We start from the raw sequence: 15,109 nt of genomic DNA, 5'->3' as shown, positions 1-15,109 counted from the left end.
ATTCCTCAGTAGTAAGAGAATACAGTTTGTATGATTGTAATCCTTTTAAATTTATGAGACTAGCTTTGTGGCCCAGAATGTAGTCTATCCTGGTGAATGTCCCATATGTCCTTGAAAAGAGTGTGTCCTACTGTTGTTGGGTGGAGTTCTTTACAAATGTCAATTAGGTCAAATGTTTATATGGTTATTTCAAGCCATCTATACTCTTACTGATTTTCTACCTACCTGTTCTATCAGTTACTGAGAGTGTTGAAATCCTCAAATATAATTGTGGATTTGTCTATTTCTCCTTTTAAAGCTCTTAGTTTTTGCTTTAGCTTATTTTTTTTTAAAGATTTTATTTATTTATTTGACAGAGAGAGAGAGAAGGAGAAGCAGACTCCCACTGAGCAGGAAGCCCGATACAGGACTTGATCCCAGGACCCCGGGATCATGAACTGAGCTGAAGGTAGATGCTTAATCAACTAAGCCACCAGGCTCCCCTGCTTTAGTTTATTTTGAAGCTCTGTTCCTAGGTATATAAACATGTTTATCTAGGATTGTAACATATGCTTGATGAATTTTTATCATTATGAAATGTGCCTCTTTTGCCATACTAATATTCCTTACTTTGAAGTCTACTTTGTATGATATTAATATTATCATTCCAGCTCTTATCATCAGATTTATTGAGGCATAATTTACACATAATAAAATTCGCCAATTTTAAGTGCATAAATGGATAAGTCCTGAGAAATATACGGGGTTGTGTAACCATCATCACAGTTATGATATAGAGCATTTCCATCACTACAAGTTACCTTCAGTCCCTTTGTGGTCAGTCTCTTCCCCCCACTCCTGACATCTGATACACTTTCTGTCTCTATTATTTTTCCTTTTTCAGAGTGTTATATAAATGGAATCAAAACATGTAGCATTTGGAGTTTCGGCTTCCCTGATTTAGCACAATGCATTTTCATCCCCGTTGTTAGTTTGTTCTTTGTTATTGCTTACTAGCATTTCATTGTGTGGACAGACCACATTTTGTTTACTCACATGCAAGTAGAAGAGCATTGGGGTTTCTTTCAATTTGGGGCCATTCTATAAAACTACTACAAAATTTGGGTACATGTTCAAATGGAAATATCTCTTTATTTCTCTTGGACAAATATCTGGGTGTCCTATTGCGAGATCATATGGAAAGACTAGTATCTGAAGCCCAAGAATGGTGGTCTTAGGCTTTCTTTACTCATCACACTTCTAATTAATGCTAGACCCAGTCCCTAAAGTTATGAAATCGTGACTTCATAATGAACACTGTACCAGGTAAAAGGATATCTGTCGGTAGACATTTTAAGTCCTTAAGCCCAACAGAGGGCACCTGTAGCCAGAAAAAAAAATGTCAAGAAAATTCACAGCTCAAGTTCTGATCTTGATTCTACTTTGAGAATGTAAGTTTTTCAAGATTACAATAAGTAGCAATCTTTGAAAATGGGAACACGTGAAACTATTAACCCAGTCCAAATCCCCGTTTAGAAATTCATGCATGCAATTCAAATATACTTAAGACATTCAAGCACTGTATTTAATTGGTAGACGTTACTTTTTAAGGATACAAAGAGTTTTCCCTGCACACCCAAATAATTACTGTGAATATAATCTGGGCCTTGATTGATGGCTTTGTTCATTATTCGCACTTGCAGCAGACCTCTGTATCCATTTAAGACCAAAGTGGTTAGAATTACCTGCCCACTCCGGCTCCCAATTGTAACCGAAACACGTAAAGGAGCACGAAGGAGTTGAGGCACAGGTAACGGCACGGTTGGCGTGCAGAATCTGACATTTAAATCTCCCTGCCCTTCCCGGCCACGACTGCCTCCGACAGCCAGGCATGCCAGAGACACAATGTAGAGGAGAAAGGGCTGGGCTTTGCCCGGCCGCGCGCGACGACGCCCTAGCCTTGGCCTTCACAGCAGCACTTGAGAAGCCCACTGGCAGGGCTGCTCCAACGCCCCCGCCGCCCTCCACGAATCCCGCAGTAGCCGGGCAGGTGTGCGCGGTGCGCGCGCACGCACTGCGTGCTGGGTGCGGGTCTAGCAGGCGGAGGGGCTGCCGGGCGCCTCGCGCAGGGTGGTTGGCTGGTGGGTGTCGGCCTCCCTGCCATCCCGCCTCCTTCTCCTCGTCTCGCGCTGGCCGGGGATGCTCGCGCGCGGCGCCCCCTTGCCTGTAAGCTGGCGGTCCCGGGAGGGGGGGTGGCGTGTGTGAGTAGCTGGGAGGGGGCCGCGAGGCGCTCGGCGGCGAGCTCGCCCGGGTTAGTCCGCCGCCGTCACCTGACTCGCTGGAGCAGCCACAGCTGAGGTGGGGGCGGGGATGGGAACGCGGCGCGGCTCGCTAGAGAGACGCGGCAGCGCTGGCGGAGGAGGCGGCGGCGGGCGGGTACAGGCTCCTGGGGCCGCGGGCGGCGGGCGCAGGGACCCCGGAGCTGAGGGCGGGGGGCCGGGCTAGGGCTGGAGGCATCTGGCCCCGGGGCTCCGGGTCCGCGCGCGGCCGCACACACCCACCCGGCGCGGCTTCCCTCGGCGGCCCAGGCTCCGCTCATCCTGCGGCGGGAGGCGCCGCTCCTGGGGCGGGGTGAGTACCCGCGGCCCCCTCCCCCGCGCCGGGGCAGCGCGCGGATCCGGAGAGGATAATCCTAGGGCGCGGAGAAGGGCAGCGGCTGGGTGACAGCTCCGCGGCGCGCTCGAGTGCGGGCGGGGGGCTGGGCTGGGCTGTCAGCCCGTCTCTGCTCCACCGCCAGGAAGGGCGAGGCGCCGAGAGACTCCGGCGCCTCCGCAGAGCCCCCGGGCGGCCCCTGCGGCGGGGATTGGGGGCGAGGGGAGGGGACTCGGGCGAAGGGCCTTGGCGGGGCTTCGGAGGAGGCGGCGAGGGAGGGAGAGGAGACGAGGGCAGAATATGGCGCAATGCTAGGATAATCTCCACCGCGCCCGAGGGAGGACGAGCCCACTGCTGCAGCAGCGCGAGGAGGAGGAGGAGGGAAACGGTCAGGGCTTGGGTATCCGATTCCTACCCGGGAGCCTGCGGGCTACTAGGAAGAAACGCTGCGGCGGGCAAACGAGAGGTGGGCACCGGTGGGCGCGGCGCCCAGGGAATAACCCCGACGCACGCCGGGGCTGGTCCGACACGCGGGGACCAGGTTGCAGGCGAAGTGCTGATTGACAGGGGGGGCGCCGGAGGGGTGAGGCGGGCGGCACGGCGAGTGGGACCGGGACGGTGTCACGAGGCTGGGACCGGAGCCCGTGCTAGGGCTCCGTGACGGCCCTGCTCTTGTGGAAGACCCCCTAGATCGCGTCTCCCCAGCGGGGCTTAGCGCGTTGTTGGTTCCTAGAGGTGGTACCAGGGCGGGGACGGAGGAGAAGGGAGCCGCCGTGCGGCTGGAGGAGGCACGGCCGGGGTGCTCGGAGGGTAGGGTCTGCGGGTTTAAAGCAGGACCGTCTCCCCTTCTTTCCCGCAGAAGAGGAGGTGACAGACGCGGCCGGAGAAGATGTCGGGCCAGACGCTCACGGATCGGATCGCTGCCGCTCAGTACAGCGTGACGGGCTCCGCTGTTGCGAGAGCGGTCTGCAAAGCCACCACTCATGAAGTGATGGGCCCCAAGAAAAAGCACCTGGACTGTAAGCATCTTTTTATATAAGTGGGACATGCGCACGGCAGAGGCGCCCTGGATGCCGGCGTGCGGCCTGGGCTTGCTGTCGATAATGCTGCAGCTTTCAGAACTCCCAGCTGGGCTGCCCCTGAGCTCGAAATCTCCAGACGTGGAGGTGTTGCCAAGGGTCAACCCTGAAACCTTGTTTGTGTGTGAGCCATTTTTTTCTCCTGTTGACCTCCAAGGTTTTGGTGGAGAAAAAAAATACCGTATGTATTAATACTATAAAATACTGAGGAATTGTACATTCTGGATTAGGCACTTTTCACCTTTTTTTTTTTCTTTCTCCACACACCACCCTTTTGTCCAGGTTTCAGGAAATCAGGGGTTGCACAGTCATACACCACCCCAAAAAAGAAAAGAATAAGAAAGATGAAATCATAAAAGGTCAAACTTGTCACCCTAGTTTTCTAAATACATTTTTGAATAGTTTTTAAATAGTGTCTTCTTTTTCAGTGTGGTTGCTGAGATTTCGTGTGTGAGTGTGGGTGTATGAGTGTATGTTGTATGTAACCACACCAAACTGAAATAAATTCAAGCTATTGAATGAGGAAATTGGACTTCAGAGATAATGGCGATTTCATTTTACACAACCTGGCACACTTCTTTGTCCCTTTCTCAGAAACTGCTGGGCAGAATGACTGTGCTGTGGTCACAAAATGGATGTACTTTCCCAGCATTCCAGATGGTGCACTTTTACAAGAAAACATTTCATTCATAATGCTTTTTCTTAAATTGGTTATTTGATGGAAAAAGGCCTTAATCTAGTTTAGAATCTATGTATTTCTGATATAAATTTTTCATTGGATTAACATAGTAAATATTTTGTTATTGAAGGACAAATAGGGACTTAGAAAAAGACTTTCACTGGCTTTGTAGTGAAGCTCTTTATAGCTAAGGTTACATCAGAGTACGTTCTATAGCTGCTGTTCAGTCTTTTCGACCTGCTTAGGACCCACTCTGATGTGATGTTTGTTGGTAAAGGTCAGCGTTGGCATAAGAGACACAAGTACAGCCATACCCATTTCCCATCTGGCTTCCTTTGCCCATTTTCTGGGTTTCTTTTGCTTCAGGCCTTCCCCAGTGTCTGCCTTGTGCAGCTGAGAAAATGGCACTAGTGTTAGAATTGACTTTAGTCCTATTATCCGTATAAGCACAGCTTGAAGAAGCTTACAGCCGGCCATTGTAAGGGTTATCCAGCCTTCTGAGACTGTTGTGTCGTAAAATTGAATAATTTTGCTTCTAGAAGCTTGTCTGAGGGGAAAACACCATTACTCCTTTCCTGAGGGAATTTTTAACAAAATTTGTTGATATGGTATCATGTGTCATATATGCAGTACAGGGTGGAAGAGGCCACCGGGGCCAGGGCACCTAACAAGTGGAAATTATAAATTCATGACCAGCTCATTTTGCTGCAGCATGCTGAATCATTTAGCCATCTTTCCATCAGTTTCCCCAACTCTGGAAAGATGACTCATGTCTTAAAGGTATGTGTCAGTCTAGCAAATACTCGTAATAAAAAAGCACTAGGTGATGGATTTGCTCATTGCTATAAAAATGGTAGATTAATATATTGATACATTTCTTAGAATGTTCAGATTTAAGCATTTCATTAAAACATTATTCGGATAAAGACTCACTTTTCCATATCTATATATTTAGTCACCTTAATCTTTGAGGTCTGGATGGTCTTTTAAAAATTTTCAAGGTGGGAGGTTTTCCAGTATCTCCAGCATATGTTAGTGAGTGGGGTGATTTTGAAGATGTGGACCATAAGGGGGAGATTCTGTATTTAGAAAGCAGATGAAGCAGAAATTGGTATTGAATTATTAATGTGAATAATCATAATAGCTAAACATTTATTGAGCAGTTACTGTATGCCAGGCACTGGGCTTTACATTATTAATTTATTACTGCTTAACAGGTTCGGGGATGGTAATTAACTTTCGCAGCTTTTAACCACTGCACTTAACTGTTGTATGTGGTTTATTTAGTCATATTTTCTATTGAGAGGGAGGTGAAAAGGAACAGTATTAGCCTGAATGGTTTAATTTCCAAAATACCCATCCTGTTTGTATGGCTTTGTGTGAAATCAAGCAGTACAACCCACGCCCTTATTGCAATTTCTATGATATGCATGAAGAATTTTAAATTTGATCAGTTAAAAAAATGAGTATGAGACAAGCACTGAAAAGTATTGGTTTTTCTCTTTGACATTTTATTTTTTGAATAGGTAATAAATTAACTGCACTTAAAAACAACCTTATGGCAGAATATGGAGAGACAGATATCACATTACTGTCTGATATCACATTACTGGAAAAATGATATGGAAAATTTGAAAATAGAAGTATTGTTGTATTTATATGCATCGTAAGAGGGCATCTTTGCTTGGGATTCCTTGTGAAGTTCTTGTAAATAACAGTCGACTACCTTAGTAATTTATTCACAGGTTTTCAGTAACACACCAGTTATAAAAGTGAATCACACCTATTATTAGAACATGCAGACACATAACTAAGTTCCCTATAGGTGCTAAAGTATTCTTAAGTAATGTTTTAGTTTTGAAAATATTAAATAGTAGTTGGGAGGAAAAGAGCACAATGTACAGTTGGGGATTTGAGACCAAAAAAATTTAATTTCTATTTGTTTAATTGGTGTATAACTTTTGAGTTTGGAGTTTGGGTTGGAAGATAATAAGATTAAAGTTTATGGCTTTGTGATTTTTTTTCCTGGATATTGGGCTAACTGAAGGGGCTCCAAATAGTATTTATTTAAAGTACTGGTTTAAAAGATTTTTTTTCCTCTGTAGGTTGATAGACCAGGAAAGTTACTGTAAATTCTGGTGATTTATAAAATTATACTTAATGATAAATGATTTAAACATTTACAAGAATGATTTGTTAACATCTGGGGGCAGAATTATATACAGCGAGAAGGCAGAGATAAACTCTAGACATACAATCTCAGATTTTTTCCCCTTTTTTTCAGTAACAGGGAGTTTCTTAGAGGAAAAATATATTCGGAAAAGCTTCACCATAATCAGTTATATATTGAATTTGAAATAAATTAATATTTTTAATATTCTAAATAATGATTATATATCTTAAGGTACTTTTGAATTACGTAAAACTTTTATTCCATACTCTACTATAATAATGTTGCTGCTTGCGCATGAAAATTAATAAACACTTGACCAATGTTAGTTTGACATTAGTTTCTTAGGGGCACCTGTACATCCTTGTTTTCTTTTCCTTGTAACTTTGTGTACCTATTTGGTAACACATAAAACATCCAGGATTCAGCAAGTATTTACCTTGTTGGTTACAACTGTTTTACATTTCAGTTGCTTTTCCTTTTCTGCTTTGTAGTTGATGGCCTAAAGGATAGCCCAAGTCAAGTAATAAAGTAGTAAGATCCAGTAAGGCACATAGTATCTACCCAAGTGTTGTGTCTCAATTAAAGAACAACCAAGGAATAGAGTCGACCCAACATAACACCTGCAGGGGGAAACTTGGAAAGTTTGGCAGCTCTAGTAAAAGGTTATTTCTGTTAGTAGCTTTTACAATTTCTATATATGCCATATTGTTAAAACAAAACAAAACCTCTTTAACATCATCAAAATTCAAACCTAGACATTACTGTTCATATCAAACCAAACCTCATGAAAAGCCAAACTGGTTATGAGTAATGCTATTTTTTTCCCCATTCTAAACCTCTTGAGGGTTTTTAATAATGAGCTTATGCCACATAATGAGCAAATGATTCAAGTACTGAATCTTATGTTTGAGGGATACTGACTGGCATTTTATAAAGGATTCCTGTCCTCCCAAATTAAGAAAAAGTAAGATTTGGGGCACCTGAGTGGCTCAGCCAGTTGGGCATCCGACTCTTGATTTGGCTCAGGTTGTGATCTCAGGGCAGTGGGATTGAGCCCCACATCAGGCTCTGCACTCAGCAGGGAGTCAGCTTGACATTCTGTCTCTTTCTGCCCTTCCCCCTGCTTGCTCACGCTCTCTCCCCCACCAAATAAATAAATAAATATTTGTTTAAAAAAAAAAACAAGATTTTATTTCTTATTAGAATATCTGGTAGAGGTAATGGGAGGTATGGACTGTGTTTTGATTCAAGGCAAATATTGGCAAATTACCACAAAATACCTGCCGCTTTAATTTTATTCATAAAATATCTGTAAATAAGCAAGAAATTTTATGAGTAAACAGAATGAAAATTTAACCCTTAATTTTAATTAATTAATTAATTACAATAAATTTATTTGCTATACCTAAGGTTGACTAGTATAAATGAAATATATTTTGATATATAGAAATGCTATTTGCACACCAATTCAGTTGATACCATATCTATATTTGTGATAACTTAATATAGCTTTCTATGGTACACAGATCCAAAAAGTAGGCAAAGATTATTGAATAAAGTTAATTGGATCAACGTATAAAAGTTTCCTGAACACTAGAGTAACTTTCAACATGAGAAGTGTACTAATTTGCTGTAAATATATTCTACTTTTTTTCCACTTATTCTCATTTCACTATTTGTTATTGACTAAGTATACCCTCTCATTCTTCTATACCGATGCATGCTCTGTTCCTCCTTGATTTCACCAGAAGACCCAGCCCAAGCGTGGAGAGATGGAGATAGTATTTTTTAGGCAGTGAAGAAGAGCTGGGGCAAATACACTTTTGGAAAAGCATTCAAGTCGATGATCATTGATACAGCAAATCTGTAAGGGGTCCAGGCTGTATGGTCTTGTGACATTCCCAGACAACACTCAGCATGCCAGGAGAGGGGCAGAGAGATCCTGTGAGGTTCGGGGGTTGGCAGGAGCAGGCGAAGCAGAAGGGTGGCAAAGAATCTCGGGTAATAGCAGGGAGCATGTGTTAGAAATGACTTAAAATAATTAAGCAGACTTTATATCAGCTAGTGGAAAAGTGAGGATTTTTTTCTGGGTCTTTTTACTTCCACATTTTCAGAGAAATCTTTTTTTTTTCATGGTATAATGTTAATTCTATTTGGGTCATTTTAGATTTTTTTTTCCCCCCTTTGGTGATCAGTGTGGTTAGCAGAGACTTTCTTAGAACCAGTATAAAATTGGTAATTCAAATCCATGTTTTAAATGTTGTAAAAAATGAAGATATGGAAAAAATATAAAATTATGTACAGAGTAGGCAAAGTCACATCTTAATTGCAATATTAGTTTGCAGCATTTTAGATTAAAATCTTGACTTTTGGTGCATTGCCATATGAGTTTTAATGTTTAATAAATAGCTGCTGAAGTCTTATTTGTAATTTAATCTGTGCACTTAGTTGCTATGGATCCATCTCTTAGCTTTTCACAAATAAATATCCTTTAAATATCTTCCCTCCTCCCTTCAGATTGATGCTGGGATAGGGTATTCTTGGAGCTTATCTAGGTTTCAGTACTTGGTAAAGAAGGTCAGAAGTGACATATAACACTCTTCCCTGAGGATCTAGGATGCTTTCCTTACAGAGTTGTATTTTAGGTGACTCAACTCCTGAGCCACTTGCTACTGACTAAGCCTTCAAATATAATCATAGTTCAGTTAAACAATTTGAAAAGCCAATTTCTTGCTATTAAAAATATTTATTCTTCAGTTCCACCTTATTGGCAAATTTTTTTCTCTTCACCGAGAAACACCGTTGGCTTGTGAAGGGGAGTGTTGGCTGTCTGTTTTTTCTGGGGTGTTTATGTAAGGTGCTCTAGGTTTTGTTTCTCATAAAGGGAGACTAGTAGAGTGGCGCACCCTGTGTCAGTTGCATGATGAGCTATAAGACAGGATGGAGCCTTCCTAGGAGCACCTGGGTGAACACACAGGCCCGAGAGAGAATTGTGCCTGAAGCCCACAGCCTTCTTACAACTGGGTTCCTGCTCTCTCTCCATTTGTTCCAAGTGTGTGAGGATCCCTCCTGCCCTCCCATGTATACATAAAGTTTATGCTTATGTTTAAGTTACGTATGTTATATATTAAGTATGTAATCTCTATTGTGCGTCTTTAAGAAGGATCTCATGTTTCCTAAAAATTTTGTGTTGTGCCATTCCTGGCTACTCAGAGAGAGAAGCCGCATCTTTGTCTACTTCGTGTGGTTTTGCTTTTGGTCTGATCATTAATTATGCTCCCAGGGTTATCACTTATATTTTATGATAACTCTCTTACTTTCTATATCACTTATTCTGTCGTCTGTATTTTTAAGCTCTCCTTCTGTCTCTCTTATAAGCATTTTTAAGTATCTCCATTTACAACAAACAAAGCCACCTACACACAACTCTCCTTGGACTCTATGGCCTCTTCCAGCAACCAACCTATTGTCCCTTGTTTCTCTATCACACCCAAGCTTCTTGAAACAGAAGTTCAGCATTCCAAAGAAAACAAACACAAGTCTACCATTCGTCAGATATTCTGTGTCTTTGGCTTAATCCATGCATGAAGTGATAGGATTGCTGTCAGGGGCCAGGCATTGCCAATCCAATTGGCCAAGCCACTAATGTTGGTTGGGATACAAAAGCTATCCCTCATCTCTCACATTCAGTGGATGCTCAGTTGTTAAAAACTCTCTGAAATCTCCTCCTTAACTGTCTCTGCTTTGCTTTAGATCAGGAATAGACCTCATTTGTAAAATGAAGGTTAGTAATAGTACCTACCTCGTCTTTGGTGAGGAATAAATGAGATAATGCGTGTAAAATACCTAGCCCAGAGCTTGACGCACCAATGTGCGATGGATATTACTACCACTGTTACTGTTAACTATTACTCGTACAGTTGCTGTTGGTGCTACTGTTGCCCTACTAGGAGCATTACTGCTATCACCACTACAACAACAGTTACGATCGTTGGTGATTTGCCCATAGCTCTTCTCCATGCTTGTTTTTTGCTCCCTGCTTTCAGTTGCTTCAGTCTTTTCATTAATTCCAGCTTTCTCTTTCTATAGTTTGGAAGTTTAAATTCTATATTATTTCTGTTCTTTTAGTGATCACCTTGAAAAATTTAATATCCTACCGGAAGTCTAAAGTAGAACAGTATCTTTTTGTTTCCTCCCAAAAAAGAGAAACTTAGAAACCTTACTCCAATCACCCACTTCTTACTTACATGCTATGTTGTCTAGTATTTTAATTCTGCCATAGTTTTAACCCCCGAAGCTAGACATTGTTATTTGACACAGGCAATGTTTATGTCAGTAAATCCTCCTCCACTTCTTTTCTCTCCATTCCTTCATTATGCCTAAGATTTTCCTGAACTGTATCCTTTTGAAGATCCTTCAGTGAAGCTCTTTAGCAGTCAACTCTTATTTTGTCAAAAAAAAAAATCTTATTTTGCCATATTTTTGAAGGATAATTTATTTATATACACAATTCTGGATTGACAGTTATTTTTCCTTTGAAGATAATTTCAGTCTTTTGGCTTCTGTTCCTTTTACGAAGTCATATATGAGTCTACCTGCCTTTAGGTAATCTCTATTTTTGTGGCAGCTTTTATAATCTTGTTTGTCTTGTCCTTCTGAAGTGTGTGCGTATGTAGATGTAGTTTTATTTATTTATTTTTTATTTTAATTTCAGTGTAGTTAATATAGTGTTATATTTGTTTCACGTGTATAGTGTAGTTCAGCGCTTGTAGACGTCACTCAGTGCTCACGATGTAAGTGTACTCTTAATCCTCTTCGTCAGTTTCACGCCCCTCCCCGTAACCATCTCTATGGTTCTCTATAGTTAAGAGTCTATTTTTTGGTTCATCTCTTTGTTATTGTTGTTCTTTGTTTTGTTTCTTAAATTCCACGTATGAGTGAAATCATACGATATTTGTCTTTCTCTGACTGGCTTATTTCTTTTAGCATTATACCCTCTAGATCGTCCATGTTGTTGCAAATGGCAAGATTCCGTTATTTTTATGGCTGAGTAATATTCCATTGTGTGTATATATACACCACGTCTTTTTTATCCATTCATCTATCAGTGGACATTTGGGCTATGTCCATAATTTGGTTATTGTAAATAATGCCGCAGTAAACATAGGGGTGCATATAACTTTTTGAATGAGGGTTTTCATATTTTTTGGGTAATTATCCAGTAGTAGAATTACTAGGTGATATGGTGGTTTTATTTTTTATTTTCGGGAATCTCCATATTGTTTTGTGTAGTGACTGCCCCAGTTTGTATTCCCACCAACAGTGCAAGAGGGTTTCTTTTTCTCTACATCCTTACCAACACTTACTCTTTCTTGTGTTTTTGTCTTTAGCTGTTCTGACAGGCATGAGGTGATATCCACTATGGTTTTGATTTGCATTTCCCTGATGATAAGTGATGTTGAGCATCTTTTCATGTGTGTGTTGGCCATCTGTCTGTCTTCTTTGGAGAAATACCTGTTCATGTCTTCTGTCTATTTTTTATTTAGATTATTTGTCTTTTTTTGGTGTTGAGTTATAAAAGTTCTTTATATATTTTGGATGTGAACCCTTTATTGGATATGACATTTGCAAATATCCCCTCCCATTCAGTAAGTTGTCTTTTAGTTTTGTCGATTGTTTCCTTTGCTGTGTAGAAGGATGTCCCAATCATTTATTTTTGCTTTTGTTTCCCTTGTCTCAGGAGACACATCTAGAAAAATATCACTATGACTAATGTCAGAGAAATTACTGCCTGTGCTTTCTTCTAGGATTTTTATGAATTCATGTCTCACATTTAGGTCCTTTAATCCATTTTGAATTTATTTTTGTGTATATGTAAGAAAGTTTCATTATTTTGCATGTAGTGGTCCAGTTTTTCCAACACCATTTGTTGAAGAGACCGTCTTTTTCCCATTGCATATTCTTGCCTCCTTTGTTGGAGATTAATTGGCCATATAGTCATGGGTTTATTTCTGGACTCTCTATTCTGTTCCATTGATCTATGTGTCTACTTTTGTGCCTGTACCATACTGTTTGATTACTACAGTTTTGTAGTATATCTTGATATCTGGGGTTGTGATACCTTTATACTTGCTTTTCAAGATGCTTCAGCTGTTTGGGTTTTTTTTTTTGTGGTTGCATATAAATTTTAGGATTGTTCTAGTTCTCTGGAAACTTCGGTTGATATTTTGATAGGGATTGCATTAAATCTGTAGATTGCTTTGGGTAGTAGAGAAATTTTAACACTATTCTTTAAAACCATGGAATGTCTTTCCAGTTCTTTGTGTCACCTTGAATTTCTTTCGTCAATGTTCTATAGTTTTAGGAGTACAGGTCTCTCACCTCCTTGGTTAAATTTATTCCGAGGCACTTAATTATTTGCGTAATTGTAAATGGAATTATTTTATTAATTTATCTTTCTGCTATTTCATTATTACTCTGTAGAAATACAATGAATTTCTGTACACTGATTTTGTATCCTGTGACTTTACTGAATTCATTTATCAGTTCTAGTAGTTTTTTCGTGGAGTCTTTAGGGTTTCCTATATATAGTATCATGGCATCTGAAAATAGTGAAAGTTTTACTTCTTCCTTGCTAATTTGGATGCCTTTATTTCTTTTTGTTGTCTGATTGTTGCGGCTAGGGCTTTCAGTACTATGCTGAATAAAAGTGGTGAGTGGAAATGATCTTGTTCCTGATCTTAGGGGAAAAACTCTCCGTTCGTCATTGAGTATGATATTAGCTGTGGGTTTCATATATGGCCTTTATTATGTTGAGGTATGTTCTCTCTAAACCTACTTTGTTGAGAGTTTTTATCATGAATGGATTTTGTACTTTGCAAAATGCTTTTTTTTTTTTCATGTATGGAAACAATCATACAGTTTTTATCCTTTCTTTTGTTGATGTGATGTATCACATTGATTGATTGATTTGCAAATACTGAACCAACTTTGCATCCCAGGATTAAATCCCACTTGATGGTGGTGAATGATTTTTTAATGTATTGTTGGATTTGGCTTGTTAATATTTTGTGGAGGATTTTTGGATCTGTGTTCATCAGAGATATTGGCCTATAGTTCTCTTCTTTTGCAGTGTTTTTATCTGGTTTTGGTATCAGAGTAATGCTGGCCTCATAGAATGAATTTGGAAGCTTTCCTTCCTCTTAGATGTAGCTTTCTTTTATTTATCCTCTTTGGAACTTGTTGGGTTTCCTGAATCTGAGAATTCATTCCTCTTATCAGGTCTGGGAAATTTTCAGCATTTCTTATTGTTGATTGTGTCCTACACCCATTTTCTTTTTTGTTTTCTTCAAATATGATTATATATACACTAAACTTTCACATCATATCCTTGTATCTCTAAGTATACCTTTTGTAGTTTCAAATGCTTTCTTTACTGTTTGGCATGCTTTGTTTTTCAGATACTTCCTGTTTATTAATTCTCTCTTTAGCTATGTTTTATCTGCTTTTACTCATCCTTAGTTTTTAATTTTATTCACTTATATTTTTCATTTTTGAAGTTTTTCGAATTTGCTCTTTTTTTTGGATGACAGAAGAACTCAAAAATGTAAGGAATATTAGTTTCTCTTTTTTCTCCATTTGAAACACAATTCATTTCATATTCTGTATCTCATAGATCCATTACATGAAGCTCTGTGTTTGCTGTTGTTTTTGCCTGACCCTCAATCATGAAAGGTTTCCTCGTGTGTTTGTAATTTTGGACTTCATCTGTAGGAATCCTAAGAACTTAAGATAACCTAGAGAGGATTCCTATATGCTTCTGGCGGATCCCACAAGTGCTGCCCTCCTGGGAGCACCTTCAGTTGATTTCTGCTATTGGAGTTTCCCATCTGGTGCAAGTCTAGGTCCATAATTTCAAAGTCTAAAAGGAAGACCAAAATTCTTTTTTGTAAATCATTTGGTAGCAAAATTTGTACTCCCTACCATGAAAGTTTATGTGTTGAACTACAGAAATATTGTTGTATTGTGGTATGCTGTCCAGATTAGACTGGGGTGTTACTTAATATCTAGTGTATGTCCCATATTATTTTTGTAAAATCTGAACAGTCATAAATTCTGGAACACATATGGCTCTGAAGGTTTTGAATAGAAGAGTGTGAATATGTAGTCTAAATATGAATCAGAAACTTGGGCAAGAGGAAAGCTATGATTACAAAAGCCCTAGAGATTTCTTCTTTTCCCCTTCATTTCCCCAGAAGCTAGACTAAGTGGGCAAGCTTTTCTGTTGTCTTCCTTTGCTGGAAGGTGTTCTTTTTTTGTTTTTGTTTTTTTCTACTGATTTTACGAAGGGAGTAACCTTTTGAGGGTCCCAGCTTTCTGTGAAGGTCTTTATTCCAACTTGCCACCTTGCTTAGTCTCAAAGTTTTCTTCTTGTTTTCTCTTCCCCATTGGGCTGTTAAAATCTAAGCCTTCTGGCCACTCAAACACCTGGCCTCAAGGAGCCTTCTTGTCTGTATCACTTTACCATGTGTTTTTCTGCATCTTCTT

The 15,109-nt window shown here is 40.3% G+C and overlaps 1 protein-coding gene across 4 annotated transcripts in view; it reads left to right on the top strand.

The window, feature by feature from the left end:
* The first annotated feature begins 356 nt into the window (after positions 1 to 356).
* Positions 357 to 15,109, top strand: part of SNAP91 (synaptosome associated protein 91) — a 135,712-nt gene continuing 120,959 nt past the window's right edge. For 2 of the 4 annotated variants that reach the window (XM_057303919.1, XM_057303920.1), the window contains exons 1-2: positions 2,870 to 3,097; positions 3,491 to 3,650. In XM_057303919.1, coding sequence (XP_057159902.1) covers positions 3,521 to 3,650 — 130 coding nt within the window. In that variant the 5' untranslated portion in view covers positions 2,870 to 3,097; positions 3,491 to 3,520. Of the gene's footprint in view, positions 449 to 2,016; positions 2,206 to 2,869; positions 3,098 to 3,490; positions 3,651 to 15,109 lie in introns of those variants that run through there. The other 2 variants (XM_057303917.1, XM_057303918.1) reach the window with 2 other exon arrangements.

The sequence above is a fragment of the Ursus arctos genome, unplaced genomic scaffold (assembly GCF_023065955.2).
Source record: "Ursus arctos isolate Adak ecotype North America unplaced genomic scaffold, UrsArc2.0 scaffold_29, whole genome shotgun sequence".
In the NCBI taxonomy this organism is placed as follows: domain Eukaryota; kingdom Metazoa; phylum Chordata; class Mammalia; order Carnivora; family Ursidae; genus Ursus; species Ursus arctos.
Note: the sequence above shows the minus strand (reverse complement) of the source record. Positions and strands in the feature narration are given on the sequence as shown.